This window comes from Myotis yumanensis, unplaced genomic scaffold, assembly GCF_028538775.1.
Source record: "Myotis yumanensis isolate MYYU_CA2020_CCGP unplaced genomic scaffold, mMyoYum1.0.hap1 SCAF_17, whole genome shotgun sequence".
In the NCBI taxonomy this organism is placed as follows: Eukaryota; Metazoa; Chordata; class Mammalia; order Chiroptera; family Vespertilionidae; genus Myotis; species Myotis yumanensis.
Genome location: NW_027223768.1, coordinates 9,303,234 through 9,317,499, shown reverse-complemented (window position 1 = coordinate 9,317,499; position 14,266 = coordinate 9,303,234). Strand labels below are relative to the sequence as shown.

The following is a 14,266-nucleotide window of genomic DNA, read 5'->3' as shown; positions in this document are numbered from 1 at the left end:
GATCGTGCATATCTCTGAAGGTCACGAAATATAAACCTGATGTAAAATCTCTGTCATCAGTGATGCAGCAGCAAAAGTCCCACTGATAATATCAAACGGAATCATAAAGTTTTCTGTCGGACTATCAGTGTACATGTATACATTAAAAAATAAATGTATTTTTCATCATCATATACTGTGTTTTTGTCGCTCGAATGAATTATTTCTTTAAGGTTCTTCACATATGTACACCTTAAGAGATACCAAGTAGGCGTAACATGTTCTCAAAAAATTAGAGTTGGCACGCAGAAGAATTTTGAGTCAGAGATTTTGCTGGTTTTGGCACGCACTCACAAAAAGGTTGCCCACCCGACCTAGAGGCTGCCTTATGTGCACCCCACACGCAGGAGTGCGGGACTCACATTGTCATTCTGAGGCTCCTCTTCCGTGGCAGCTTGGATGCCATAAGCCAGGAAACAAAGAATGGCTCCAATCCACAGCAGCATGGAGAACCCCCCGAACAGCTGCCGGCAGAACTTGACCCACTCGGGGGTGGTGGGAGGGGGAGTGAGGGCGTTGGGACCGTCGCGGGCCAGGATCTCGGCAGCTCGAGCAGTGCTTAAGCCCTGAGAAGAAGAGGAACAGAAGTGAGACACACGGCTCCAGCCCCTGACGAGGCACTACACCCACCGGAGCTGGAAAGCTGCAATGAAGGATCTGGAAGGAAACATTCCCCGCGCCAAGGCAAACCCCGGCAAATTCTGGTGAGGACCCCCGTCAACAGCCCACGTTTCCCGAGGAACCCACGACATCCAGGCGGAAATTGTTTTTAAAATTGACCCATGGACAAATCCAAATCCAATATGCTTTCTTCTAAGTTTTAGATAAGGGATTCATGCTAACCTGCATTTTTTTTTTTTTTTTTTACCAAAAATATATTTAAGGAACTGATTCAGTTTTGCAAATTAAGAGCTTTGAATTTTCTGTATATTAAATTTGTCAGGGAGGAAAAAAAAAAACCCTCTATAAACATTGAAGGAGAAAAAAAAAATCTGTAGGAATCCCACCGATTATTAGGTCCACAGCCCTGTTTTAAGTATAGAACTCTATTCTCTGGATGCTATTAAAACCGTCGTCTGGAGGAAGGGCCCACACACATGCATGTTTTAGCTACACTCCCACCCTTCCCACCTATGAGCTGGGAAGGACTCAACGGAGGAGTCCACTCTATTTCCTACATGGGCCTTAAAACCAAGATCCCCCGACAGCCGACAGTAGTCACAAGGCTCCGACTACGGGGGGGGAAAACGTGGTGACTTCCTCACTATCAAAATACCAGGTCATTGGGGGGGGATAAGGACACATTTGTAATAGCTTAACTAATAAAGAATTGAAAATACCAGGTCAGAGAAAAACACATCACGTTGCCCAAAGTGTCTGCGAATGCGCAGTTTGGGTTCATGTTTCTTTTAATATTTGAGTTAACCCGGGAGTGTGGGGAAAGGAAAGTCAAACAGTAAGGGAAAATGGAAAGTTCCCCTTTTTATTTAGGACCCTCCCTCCTCGGCCTCGAGTTCATGGTGTGAACTTGGGGCAGCACAGAGCCCACCAGCGGACCTCTGAGCACGGTGCACGCCACACCCTGCACCTGGCGCTCCAAACGAATGAACTCGTGTGGTTCCCACGATAACTGTGTTTGGTATTATTAATCCTGTTTTACAAGAAAAGAAACAGACCCACAGTGTTTGACTAAAAGGACTTAGGGTCACAGAGAACCGACTTCATAGGAACCTAATCAAGTTCAGTTTTATGACCCAGGTGATGTGCTCAGGGCTTGCCCGACGGGGACGGGCAGCTGGGCCTCAGGGCCAAGGCCAGTGCACCAGGGCCAGCACGCTGCTTAGAACATCCGGATAATTTATTGAGACAGTGGCTACGGAATAGCTGGGATGCAAGTTATTGCCCAGAATTTCTAGTAGTCGAACACCTACTTTATTTAAAGGTTTCTCTGAATTGTTTTTTTCCTTTTTTTTTTTTAAAGGTTTCAAATAAATGACCAAGGTTCTGGCATACCGCAGTGAGCTAGTGGGTAAAGTGCAGAAATCAGAATTGTTGGAAGAGTCGACTCAAGTTAACAAATGTAGAAGAGTAAAGGGAAGATTTGTAGTCAAAAGGCCGGGAGTGACACTGCTTTGGAGTTATTCAATTTCAAATCCTGGGGCTCCCTTTTATGGGGTCTCACCCACTGTAAAGTGGGAAAAACGATAATGTGCACTTTCAAAGTTTCAGGGGGAAGAAGACTTTTTAAAAAGCATATGAAGAAAGCCAAGCTCTGTGCACGTCACGAAGCAGATACTCAGACGGTGGCTGTCATGTTCCCCCTAGAGTCCCCAAGGTCAGGCCTGTGACCTGGGGGGAAACGTGACAGGAAATTAGGATTTTTGCACAAAAAAGTTTCAAACGAGAACATACGCGGCTCAAGTCTGTCCCGTATTTGCGGTGAAGTTCATCCAGGCTCAGTTTATGGTCATCCTAAGGAAAAGCAGAAACGAAAAGCACCATTAAACACGGCACCATCAGAAAGGCTTTGCAAAGAGCATCACCCCGGTCATTAGGCTCCGAAAGCAAGGCGCTCTTCAGAGCAGACGCTGGTCTGCTTCCCCACGGCCGCGCGGCCCCCCAGAGCCCCCCACTTCCCAAGGAGTCCCCACGGCAGGAGGGCCAAAGCTCAGCCGCCACACACCTCCGGGGAGCCCCTTCGCCCGGAGCGGGGAGAACCGCCCTGCCTTCCGAGGATAGACTGCATCCCTGGAAGCCCCACAGCCCCGAGGGCCCGGAGTTCCCAGTAATCAAAGCGCAGAAAAGCACAGCCCCTCTGGCTATGCCCCAGGGACCGGATAACATCTCCGACCCTCTAACAGCTTTGGAAATGGAAAGTTTCCTTACTGCCCTCTAATTGGATAAAATCTGCACAAGTGCAATGACCGCGTTGCTTTTAAAATAAAGCAACACTCGCCTGGCTGGCCTGGCTCAGCGGCTGACCTACGAACCGGGAGGTCACGGCTCGATTCCTAGTCAGGGCACATACCGGGGTGGTGGGCTTGATTCCCCAGTGTGGGGCCTGCAGGAGGCAGCCGACCGGTGATTCTCTCTCATCATTGATGTTTCTCTCTCTCTCTACCTCCTTCTCTGAAATCAATAAAAAATATATTTTAAAAAATAAAATAAAGTGTGTGTATGTGTGTGTGTGTTGGGGGTGGGGCGAATCATACACTGAAAAGATACAACTCCTCTTTAGGAGAACAAAGCCATGTCCCTCCTGGCATTTACCATAGACACTTCTTTCTTCAGCTCATCCATATCCCTGTCCTTCTTGGCCTTTTTCTTGTTGCCATGCTCGGAAACGGCCGCAGGCTCATATTTGTCACGTCCAACCTACAGGAGAAGGCGGGAAGATGTGGTTAGTTATGAAGACTGGAGCCGTTTTTAGAGAGCCATCATTTTGAATAGTCACTGGGCTGATCCTCATGGAAACCAATGCGCTTATGCCGCACACTCAGCAAGGCAATCTATTATGCACGCCACCTCATAAGCTCAGGGTGCGAGGACCCCGCGGGGAGGTCGAGGCAGGCCTCCGGATGGCCCTGCAGTCACTTCCAGATGAGGCGTGAGGTACCACTGACCAGCTGGGTACGCTTACATCTCAGTGTTTTTCTTCTGTAGCATGGAGCTAGTAATAGTGCCTCCCTCATTTAGTGTTCTGGAGAGGACTAAATGATAGAATACATCTGGGTACTTCGTTACTTTCAGTTAAACTCCTGGCTTTGTGAAGAAATCATTAAGTATCAAATTTAAATAATTTTGGGCCCCCCCCCTAAGAATGCTGCCCTTCCCATCTTCACAGGAAAAAAGTCAGCCTCAGAGTCCTTAAAACGTGTCAAACGAAAGCGCAAAATCAAGGGGTCCCCACCCCAACCTGCAGCCTGGGGAGAAACCCCCCGACGAAAGTTGCTGGAGATGTTTTGACGTGAGCAGGATGCGGGGAAAGCATGTGCTTATCAGGGAACTCACAGGGCCCACCCACGCCTCTTGAAAAGTGGAACAATTTCTAGAGAAAATGTTGACTCCCCTAGTTTAAATTTAGCTTGTTGCACCCTCCCACCCCCCGTGTGAAACGCTTGCGCTGATCTCCACACAGCCTGGACCTGGTGCTGCTGAGCCGGTGGTGAACAGGCCCCCTCCCCCACTACCTACCACCTAAGACGGGCAAAGAAAGGAGGCATCAGCTATGTTCTTAAAGTGGACGCTCTCTGGTGCCAGTACTATTATTTTGAACGTTCAGAGGCACATGTCCAGCTACTAAAACGAGGAGGAGGGACCTGAGTCCAGATTAAAATTTCATCGCGCTGAAAGTAAAATTAATGAACAAAAACAAAAGAATGCCAGCGAACAGGTATGTTTCAGTCATGGCTGGCATGGTCACAAGTAAATACAATACTCGCTTGAAGGGAATACCCCCTTCATTCTCTACAGGGGAGCCCCACCCCCAATGAGCCGGCAGTGCCCACATGCGGGGACATGCACGGCATTCCCACGGTTCACCTCTGCAGTGTCCCTCGACCCACAGCTCCTTCCAGCAGAGCGCAGCTCTTTAGTTTCCGCCTTATCTGTTGAGCATGAAGCAGGTCTAAAGATAGCCAGCATTCCTCACATTCCCTCCACTGTGGAGCAACCACACAGGCTAGTCCTCTGTGCACACAGCCCCTGGTGCCAGCTGAAAGCAGACAGACAGACTGACAGACAGACAGACACAAAGGACAGGGCTCCCCATCGGAGGGGCCGCCCGTCTACGGCGGCATCTCCTCCCTGGACTTAATGGGAAAGCACAAGCCTGAAAAAGCACCTTACAGCCACTGACCAGGGAGCCCGAAGACTCGTGTGGCCAGTTTGTATCGATCTTTAAAACACGGCTCATTAGAGCCTCTTTAAGCAAGCGGGGTGCCGTTGAAATACGTTTAATTTAAATGTATGAAAATGAGAGTTAAAATCACTCTCCTCTCGAGGGAGGTTTGGGTTCTTTGCAGACTTTCAATATTTTCCACCCCGAAAAGAAAGAGGGGGGAGAGAATGCTGGAGCAGCTGGACCTTGAACATGGTCCAAAGTTTTATCCCCTTTTTTTTTTTTTTTTTTTTTTACAAAATAGAAATCTTGCCTGCAGCCTCAGGTATCAATGGCTAAGTCAGCTGAGAACGGAGATCCCTAGTAGCCTAGCCCCTCATCAGTCCTGCTAGTCCAGGCATCCTTTTAACTGAGGACAGTGGTGAGAGACACAGGAAGTATTAACATATGAGGTTCCCCCCCTCCCCTTGAAGATGTTAATTTTACCCGCTAGGAAACGTGTGTCCAGAAGACCAGACAGTGTATACAATTTATACAATTCGGTTCTTCCCAACAAGTAAAACAATAGGTTAATTGCTTATCTTGATGGGAAGCACATGACTTAAGTCCCTATCAGTCTCCATCATTACAGTTACAAAGCAGAAAAAATTCTGTGTATGTGTGTGTGTTTGGGGGGGGCAGGGTGGAAGAGTGGGTACATGGTGGGTCTGGGGAACAGTGCTTAAAAGTGGGTAAGATAACATTATCTCCTTTAAAAGCATTTTGGAAGAACGAAGGTCATGGCAAGGGGAATGGATAATAGAGCTTCCCGATGATGGCAATGGCCTTCCCACCCCTCTAGGCACAGAGCTCCTACTTTCCACTAGGAATGTGGCACCTCCCGCCAGGCCCCATGTGGCCCTCCCTGGGCCCTGCCGTCCGGGAAGGGCACAGTGGAAGCTCAATGTCACACCCTTCTCTAAAGGGCCACTTGTGAAAATGAAGTTGGTTCTGTTCTGTTCTTTTTTTTTTTCCCCTCCGTTCTAATTTAGGAAGTGGGAGGTCATGACAAGGGCAGGGGCTTGCCCACTGTGACACAGCTTAAAATGTGTCATTGCTTCGTCCTGCACTTCCTTCCCAGGGATTCCATCTCCTCGAGTAACCACCCTGAGGTTGCTACTGTCTGATCGGGGCGGAGGGAAGGGGTGCCCAGAAGACGGGAAGCGGAGATTCCTGGCCAGAGGAGCCAAGGTTAAGACAGGTTGTAAGAAGGTTCACTTACTCCGCCGGGGCAAGGCTTCTGGGGCTCTCAACTGCGGGCATCACAGAGGCTCTGGCCTCCGTCCCCACCTGTCAGCACAGTGCCCAGGGGCAGCAGGGAGCTCAGAGTTCAGCCTTCCGAAACACCAGCTGAGAAAGTCTCAAGGGTTCTTGGAAGCTGAGCTGTCCACGCCCTTTGATAATGGCTTATAATGCATCCCCAAGTCATTCCAACTCTGCCTACGCCAGCTACAGGGCCCTGAACAGCCAGCCTCAGTTTCCTCATCCCTAAAATGGGAGCAACACTTGGTGTAACCACTAAAGAATCTAGAGAAGGCATCCTGATAAGGCTCATTAATCAAGGGGCTGCCATCAGATCTGAAACAAAACACCTGGGAAGTGCAGTTTCCGAACCCCACAAATATTCCGGATGAGCCAGAGGGCGGGAGGAGGGACTACCCCAAATGCAGCCCCTCCAAAGCTGACCAGGAGGGTCACAGAACCTGCACCTCTGAGTCCAATTTGGCAAATTCCGCCTTAGCAGGGAAGCTGGGGGATGGTGTTTGGCCCTGCTGGCGCCTAGAGGCAGTGGTGTGGGCTACATCCCTCCTTTATGTAACAGGTGGTGGTGGTGGTGGTGGTTGGGGGTTCCAATCGTCCTGGGATCTGATATTAACTAATCATCAAACACAATTGTCTATGTGCGCATACTCTGCAAAGAGCTACAAAAGATTATTATAACTTGGTTTTAATTAACAAATACATTACTGCTATTCCTCACTTACTATAAAAATTCCTTTTAAATCTTAAAAAAAAACCCCACCTCATTGAGTATTTTCTTATTTCATCTCATCAATTAAAACTTACAGAAAAAGGTGGGGGGGGATACATGGTGATAGAAAAACATGACTTGGGGGTGGTGAACATACAATACAATATACAGATGACGTTATTATAGAATTGTACACCTTAAACCTATAATTTTATTAGCCAATGTCACCCCAATAAATTCAATAAAAGAAAACAACTTACAGAACATATGAGAAATGATCACGCCCCATCCCTTAGACCTCCAATTGCTCCCAAATGACTAAATCCGTAGTTAATTTATAAGGAATTTTCTAGCCAGGTACCCGAGGACTGCCCGGGTGGGGTTGGACCCGCACTGCCACACACTGCACCGAAGGGACGCTGCTCTCTGCAGAAGAGACCCGAGGGACACCCTGCCTCCACGGCCCTTCTCTCACCGCTGGAGCAGGTCACAGAGGCCACACAGTGCGTGCGTCCCTGGTGAGCCTAGCCCAGTACCTCCAATCCTGGGCTGCAGCCCACCAGCCAACAGCGGACAAACCAAACAGCCCTGGCCCTGGCCTGCAGGTTCCCTCAGCTCCAAATCAAAGAGGCTTTGCCTGCCTCCCCAATCTGCCTGCATGTCCATTTCCTAAAGCAGCCTGCCATGGCATATGTCATCCAGGATCAAAAAGAATCTAAAATTGCTGAAGTATCAATATACTTTAGATTTACTCCCTTTCTGAAAATGTGTTGTTGTTTTTTTGTTTCCATTTAAAAAAGCAAACCCTTTCTTTTCCGTGGGGCATTCTACCTCTACCTTAGGCACCTGGGCTGCAGTTCAAACCTCCTGCCTGCTCCCCCTCCCTCCGCACCCCTTTTCACTCTGCCAGACCACTCCTGGGCCAGGGCTGCTCAACAGGAGTGTGGGTTTGAGAGAGCTGGCACCAGTGCTCCAAGTGGCCCCAATCCACTCCCAAGAAGCCCTGACCACTCACTCCTCACTGGTGCCCTGCAGGCGGGGCAGGAAGTAAATTAGCTGCCAGGCTCAAGAAGAGAAAAGGCAGCAAGGCCCTGGGGACATGTCATGTGAGCTGCAACAATGAAACAAGTATGGTGCCATGGAAGCATCCAGGGGATAAAAGAAAAACACAATGTAACGCCCTGCCCTCACCAAGATGACAGGCTGGACAGACACATCCAATGCCAAGATTCCCAGGCCCGAGACCTGACATTCGGATGAGCGGGGGCCCCCAGTACAAGTCCCGAAGACAAAGCATAGCGACCAAGGGCCAACGTTTCAGATCCCCAACAGAAAGCATCTCATACCTGTCACTAAACGGGGTTTGAATAAAATCAGACACAGAGATAATGAACGTTCAGATATAATTCACTGTCAAGTCACAAAGGAACTAAGGAATGAGGTCTATTGGCCAGAATTCCCTTGGCTCAGGATCCAAATGAAACCAGAGAAAAACTGCGGGGGGGGGGAGCCGCAGGCAGCTCTGTTCTCACTGACAGAATTTGCTCTTCCCAACACCAGTCACATAAATGTGGATTCCGCACAACAGATTTCAGCACAACTAATGAGGTGAGTCATATGCAAAGAACAGTCTCTCTCTGACTCCAGCCAAAGAACACATTTCCTCTCATCCACTCAATTCATGGCAACGTGAGAAAGTTCAAACCTGGCCTGGTTACTCTCCTTTTCCAAAAAATGTAGAAAGGAAGGACAGTTAAAAAAAAAAAAAAAAAAGACAGCCAGTGGGTTTTAAAATTCTCTTTGCTTCACATTGTGTGCCTTCTCAGCATAACCCAGGCCTGGACAGCTCTGGCAGGGACGAGGGCACATTCTGCCCAGTGCTTTGCTGCCCAGACGCAGCCACTCTGATTACCGTGCGCCCATCTGATCTGACACTCGCGTTTCTCCTGGGCCTGTTGGCTGGCACAGAGCCCTGGGCAGGGAGATGGAGGCACGGCAGCACCGTGTTCTCGCTCCCGCTCCCTCGCTCTCATCACAGGCGGGGGGGGGGGGGGGGGGGGGGGGGGGGCTGAGAAGCCCATTTTATTTTGCAAGACTTTTTACAAAGACTTTTAAAAACGTCAAATCCTTTAAAGTGAAAGTAGGTGACAACGCTAAGATGCTATTACACAGGAGGCCAGCCATGTCGAATGACACCTCCACGGAGCTCTCCCTTGGGGAGTAATGGTACTCCCCATTCTTGTTGTTAATAGGTTTTTCAGGTGAAAGCAAAGCTGCCCTCTGGTTTTGAAAGAGCTGAAGACTACCACGAAAACCCACAGTTTATAACGAGCTGATCTCAGGGCCCACTGCAAGCCCCAACAGCAGCCGCAGCCCCACTTGCCTGCACTCAGCTGCACAGAGCAGAGCTGGCTTCTCTTGGGGCTCAGGGTGAGGGTCCCATCTAAGTAAGGGCTTCTTCCTTAAACCGTTTGTTTTTTAAACGAATTAAACTAATTTTACTCACTTTTCCATACAACAATCCTTCGAAAATTTCAAAGCCTCTTTTTCTATTCTTTCTTTCTTAAGTGGGGACATACTGAACACCACAGCCGGATTTGAGCAGAACCTCACTTACCTGTCCATGTGTTGCTAACCATCATCAGAAACAAGGACTTGGAAGGGGGTTCTGGGACGGAGCATGGATACGTACCAAGTCTACTGTGCTTTTTACAATGCTGAACCCCCTTTTTATTTTTAAAGGCAATTTAGGAATAACACTTCCAGGGGTCTGCATATGTTCAGTTTTAGCCCTCATCTGGATACACATCTTACTGGATTTTTTTTACCCCCCCCCCCCCTTTTTTTTGATTGTCAGGTTTAGCCTACTCTCAATCAGATTCTCAGATTTATGAGGCAGACCTCCCCCTTTCTACCCTCCCACCCCAAGGTGAGTCACTGGCCTGTTACAAACTTACTGGCAGAGAACACTACAAATTAAACATTGAGTTGCCCAAAGAGGATACACCCTCAGAACAGGGTACAGAAAGAGCACAGAGCAGGGAGCTGTCACACACGCCGGAACACTTCACCGGCAAAGAGTGTGATGCAACCCGACCCCTTCTCTGCCCCCAGCGCTAGTCCCTCCTGCCCAAGGGCGGCACTTGTGGCTGGCCAGGCCTGGGCACCTGTGCACGTCGAGGGCTTTGTCTGACAGTTTTCGGTCTAAAGTACTAGCTTGATAGCAGCCAGAGGAGATTTAGTCACACTTTCCAGTTGAGCTCCAAAAGGGCAGCTGATAATGCTACCGTAGGACCAGGATTTCTGCTGACATGGGTATCCCCTGGGCAACCTTTACCTGAACCTTTTCCCCTTTAAATCACTGCTCCCGGGCTAAGATTCCTTTTCTAGGTAAACAAGTTAATATTCAAACAATGGAGGGCTGCTGTGAAGGGCCACCAAGGGCCTGGTGGCGCACCCCCCCCCCCGGCCCCCCGCCAACCAACCTTTCGTACCCCCCAACCAACCTTTTGTAAACTTGAGAGAGTTTCTGTGTACCTTTTGGCTAAACAGTTGTGGGTGGCAGGCCTAGCTGCAGACTTAAGCCAAGTCACTGGCAAAAACACCCACTATGAAAAAAAGGACACAATCCTATTTCACCCAGGAATGATTCAGCTGTTCTTTGGCTTTCCTATCAAAAGCTTAGGAATCTGATTTTTAAGGAGAAATAAAAGCACCTGAAATGCCATCAAAACCTAGGTTCCCACCGGTGGTGGGAAGAGGAGGGGAAGACATTAACAATGACCTTAAAAATTAGCTGCCAGCACCGGGCTTCCTGGTTAACCAATTATCAGCAGGGCTTTAGTCACCATCCACCCACATTTTAATCCTCATGTGGAAAAATCCTAACATTTCAGCATAAAATATCCTTCTGAACATTTGGACTATCAGTCAGTCAGTCACTGGGGACAAGAAGGGTAACTTTATCCAAGGAACATCCACACCAACACACACACACACACACACACACACACACACACCCTTTAATGTTCAAATAATGAGACTATCTAAAATACTAAATACGGCCCAGAAAATAAGCAGATCATCTTGTGTTAACCAGTTGTAATTCAACTGCGTGTTTGCTAGCCACTAGACATTTTATTAGGATCCATAAAGCATCCCGATCGACCCTCTACAATCCAGGTGTATTGCCGTCTCTACCACTACTGTGCATGCGTGTGGTTATGAAAGAGGCACAGATCTACCACACATCTTCTCTGGTCCATTCAATAGCACAAACACCCCGGTTTCGTTTGAAGAATGACTGCAGGGTTCTGCATATGAAGCAATGTTAAGCAGCGAGTGTATGTTCAGGCTGGGAAGGCCGCAGGCTGTTCTCCAATTAGGGACATCTGTTGTGCCACTAATGAACCATTTGACCTTGAGCAAGTCATTTCACCTTCCTAGGCCTCGGGTACATATCTATGACCTCTAACCCTCATAAATCAGTTACATCTGGCTCAGGAAATTAACCTTTTTTTTTTTTTTTAAATTTGAGCGGTTTAGAGATAGCGGAATGAGCTTTCAAGAACGACTCAGGGTTTGATGGTTGGTACAAACACAGGCCACTAACCCAGTTTCCACCGTGAAGAGTAACAGGCTCTTGGCCTTCAGCTACTTGCCCTGGGCCAGCCCTCCACCTTCTGTGCTTTTAAAAGATACAAGTTGTGCGCTCCCACATCTCCCTACCGGGTCAGTCAAGCTGTTCCCATCACCTCCTTCATAACCCACGGAGACAGGATGCCACCCCCCTCCTCCCCCCTCACTCACTGCACACGGAGGAGCCCGAAGGACCTTCACAGACCTACTAAACGCAGACACCGGGCCCCGAGATAAGGGGACAGTTCTCTCCCAGCAGTATCGCCATGACCTAGTCATTTTATCCCATGAATTGATACTATGGGGGGTTATTTTGTATATACTCTCTCGACCAGGCTTTGGCGCCGCTGGGGTCGGGGGTCGGGGACCCGGCTTTATCACTGCCCGAATGACAGGAAGGTAGGAACCAGACGTGCCCTCTCCCCCCCGTCCCGCCCCCCGCCCCGGCCCCGCCCGGTGCGCCCTCCTTCCTTTGGGAACAGCTCTTCCGAGGCTCTGCATGCCGCCCGCCACCTCCAGCCTTTTTCGGGTTTATTGCACCCAGAGGCCCTGGTGGGCCAGCCTGTCTTCCTTCCAGGTTCAATACTCAAAAAATAAAAATAAAATAAAAATAAACCTACACACCCCTCCCCAATGTGGGTGCGTTGGGCGCATCCTGTGTTTGTGGAAAGTCTCCAGTCGAGCTCTCAAAAGTGTACCTTAAAGGCCATCTTAGGGCGGTGCAGACACACCCTTGCTCTTGCTGGCACCGGCCCGCTCGGCAGGCCCCGCAGCAAGAGGAAGGCAGCGTCTTCCGCCGCCGGGGGAGGCCGGCCGCCGCGGCGGGGAGCGGGCGCAGCCCCAGCGCCTCCCGGGGAGGGAGCCGCGGACCCCGGCCGCCCCCGCGTCGGAAGCCCGGAGCGGCCCACCGCGGCAGGAACGGCAGCCGGGAGGGGCGGGCGGAGCGCCGGGGGGAAGGGGAGGAGCGCCTGGCGCCGGGCGAGCCGGGCCGAGGGAAAGAGGAAGGCGAGAGACGCGAGGTGAGGGCGGCGCGGGGAGGAGCAGCGCGCGATGCCGCCGGCGGCCGGCTCCTTCCCGGCGGCCCAGCGCCCCGCTCCTCCGGCCCCGCGGCCCCGCCAGCAGCCTCCGGGGGTCCGCGCGCCGTCCCCGCGGCGCTCCCTCCCCCGCCCGCGTCCCACTGCTGCGCTCCCTCCATTTCCCAAGTGCGTCGTCTTTTCAGCCTCGCCGCTCGCCAGCCCGCGCCGCTTCCTCCTCGCCGCCCCCCGCCGGCCGCCTGCGGGCGCCCTCCCGACTCCCCCCTGCTCCTCCCGCCCAGCCCCCCGGCGCCCCGCGCCCGGTACTCACCCCCTTCCCCATGGTGGCGGTGGTCGGTGCCCGGCACCGGGTCCTGCCGCTGGAGAATCAGAGGGAAGAGAAGAGCAGCTCCCGGCCGAGCAGGCGCGACCGGGGGAGAGGCGAGGAGGGAGCTCGGGCTGCCGCGGGGCGGGACGGAGGGAGGTCGGCCGGCGGTCGGGCCAATGCCGCCGCCGCCGGGGCTGCTACCGCTGCTGCTGCCACGTGTCTGCTCCTCCCGCCACTGCTCCGCGCCCCAGACCCCGCCGCAGCTCCGGCCCGCGCCTCCTCCTCACTTCCTAAAATATGCAACCTGCGTGCTGGCCCCGCCCACGCCGGGCACGTCACCGTTACCGGAGCAACCCGACACCCGCCGCCGGCCGGCCCCGCCCCGCCCGGGCCCCACCCCCAGGCCCGGGCCGCACTGGCTGCAGCCAGTCGGGGCTCCCGGCAGGAGGGCGCCGGGCCCGGGGCGCGCGTGCCCACAACCCGGGAGGCCTGGCCGCGCCACTGCGGGGCGCGCCGACTGGCTGGCCAGCGGGGGCTCAGCGGCCATGGAGCTCCGCGCCCCTCCTCCCGCCTCCCTGCGTGACCGGCCTGCTTTGCAGGGCACGGAAGATCCGCAGTGGGTGCGGGTAGATGGTCGGAACCGGGCTCCCCGCGTCTCCGGGGAACCGGGACAGAAACCTCGTGCGGAGAGGCCTTTTTCAGTGCATCCGGGAGCGCCTCTGGGACTAAGGGGTGCTCCGAGGTGGGGGTCGGGGGTCGGGTGTGGCTGATCCAGCGCCCGCCTGAAGGACCCCGCCTCCCTGCGGAGTCCTGCCCCGCGCCCACCTGCAGACGGCCTCCCTAGCCTCTAGGTGCCCTCCCCAAAGCCTCCTCTGGTCTGGGGTCCCGGTTATCCACCTCCCGCTCTGTCGGAAGGAAGGGGTCTGAGCTGGCCTAGCCAGAGGCCCCAAGCGCTCTCCTCAAATGACAATCCAAAGGGCACCCAGTGAGTTCATTCAGGCTACGGGGCGAATGAAACCCGCTTGCCTGTTGGGGATTCGCCTTTCAGGGGAGGAACACCTGAACCCTTCTGGAATGCGTATCCTCAGCAAAGGGGGCTGCTGATTCCAGGTTTGAAGACCCGTCTGGCGCCTCTCCATGCCTCCCACCCGGCACAGCAGCGCCTCTCCCAGCAGCCTTGGGTGCTCCGAGGGGCCCTGGGCCTGGAGTGTAATGATGAACCCCAGCCCCCCCCACCCCCGCCCCCCAACCCCTAGAGCCCTGGTCCAGCTGCGTGGTGGGACTTCCACCCATTATAGCTTCTGCTTCTTAGCAGCGGCTGCCACGCGGAAGGTCTCCAAGATTTAGAAAGCAACATATTGTGATGATGGTGAACAATGCTTTCAGGAAGTCAGCTC

General features: G+C 52.4%; 1 protein-coding gene across 1 annotated transcript in view; it reads right to left on the bottom strand.

The window, feature by feature from the left end:
- The window catches only part of ATP1A1 (ATPase Na+/K+ transporting subunit alpha 1), a 28,010-nt gene extending 14,872 nt beyond the window's left edge, over positions 1–13,138 (bottom strand). The window contains exons 1-4 of the mRNA XM_070396628.1: positions 12,873–13,138; positions 3,310–3,414; positions 2,452–2,511; positions 402–605 (exon numbers count right to left, since the gene is read on the bottom strand). Coding sequence (XP_070252729.1) covers positions 402–605; positions 2,452–2,511; positions 3,310–3,414; positions 12,873–12,884 — 381 coding nt within the window. The 5' untranslated portion in view covers positions 12,885–13,138. The remainder of the gene's footprint in view (positions 1–401; positions 606–2,451; positions 2,512–3,309; positions 3,415–12,872) is intronic.
- Positions 13,139–14,266: the final 1,128 nt, after the last annotated feature.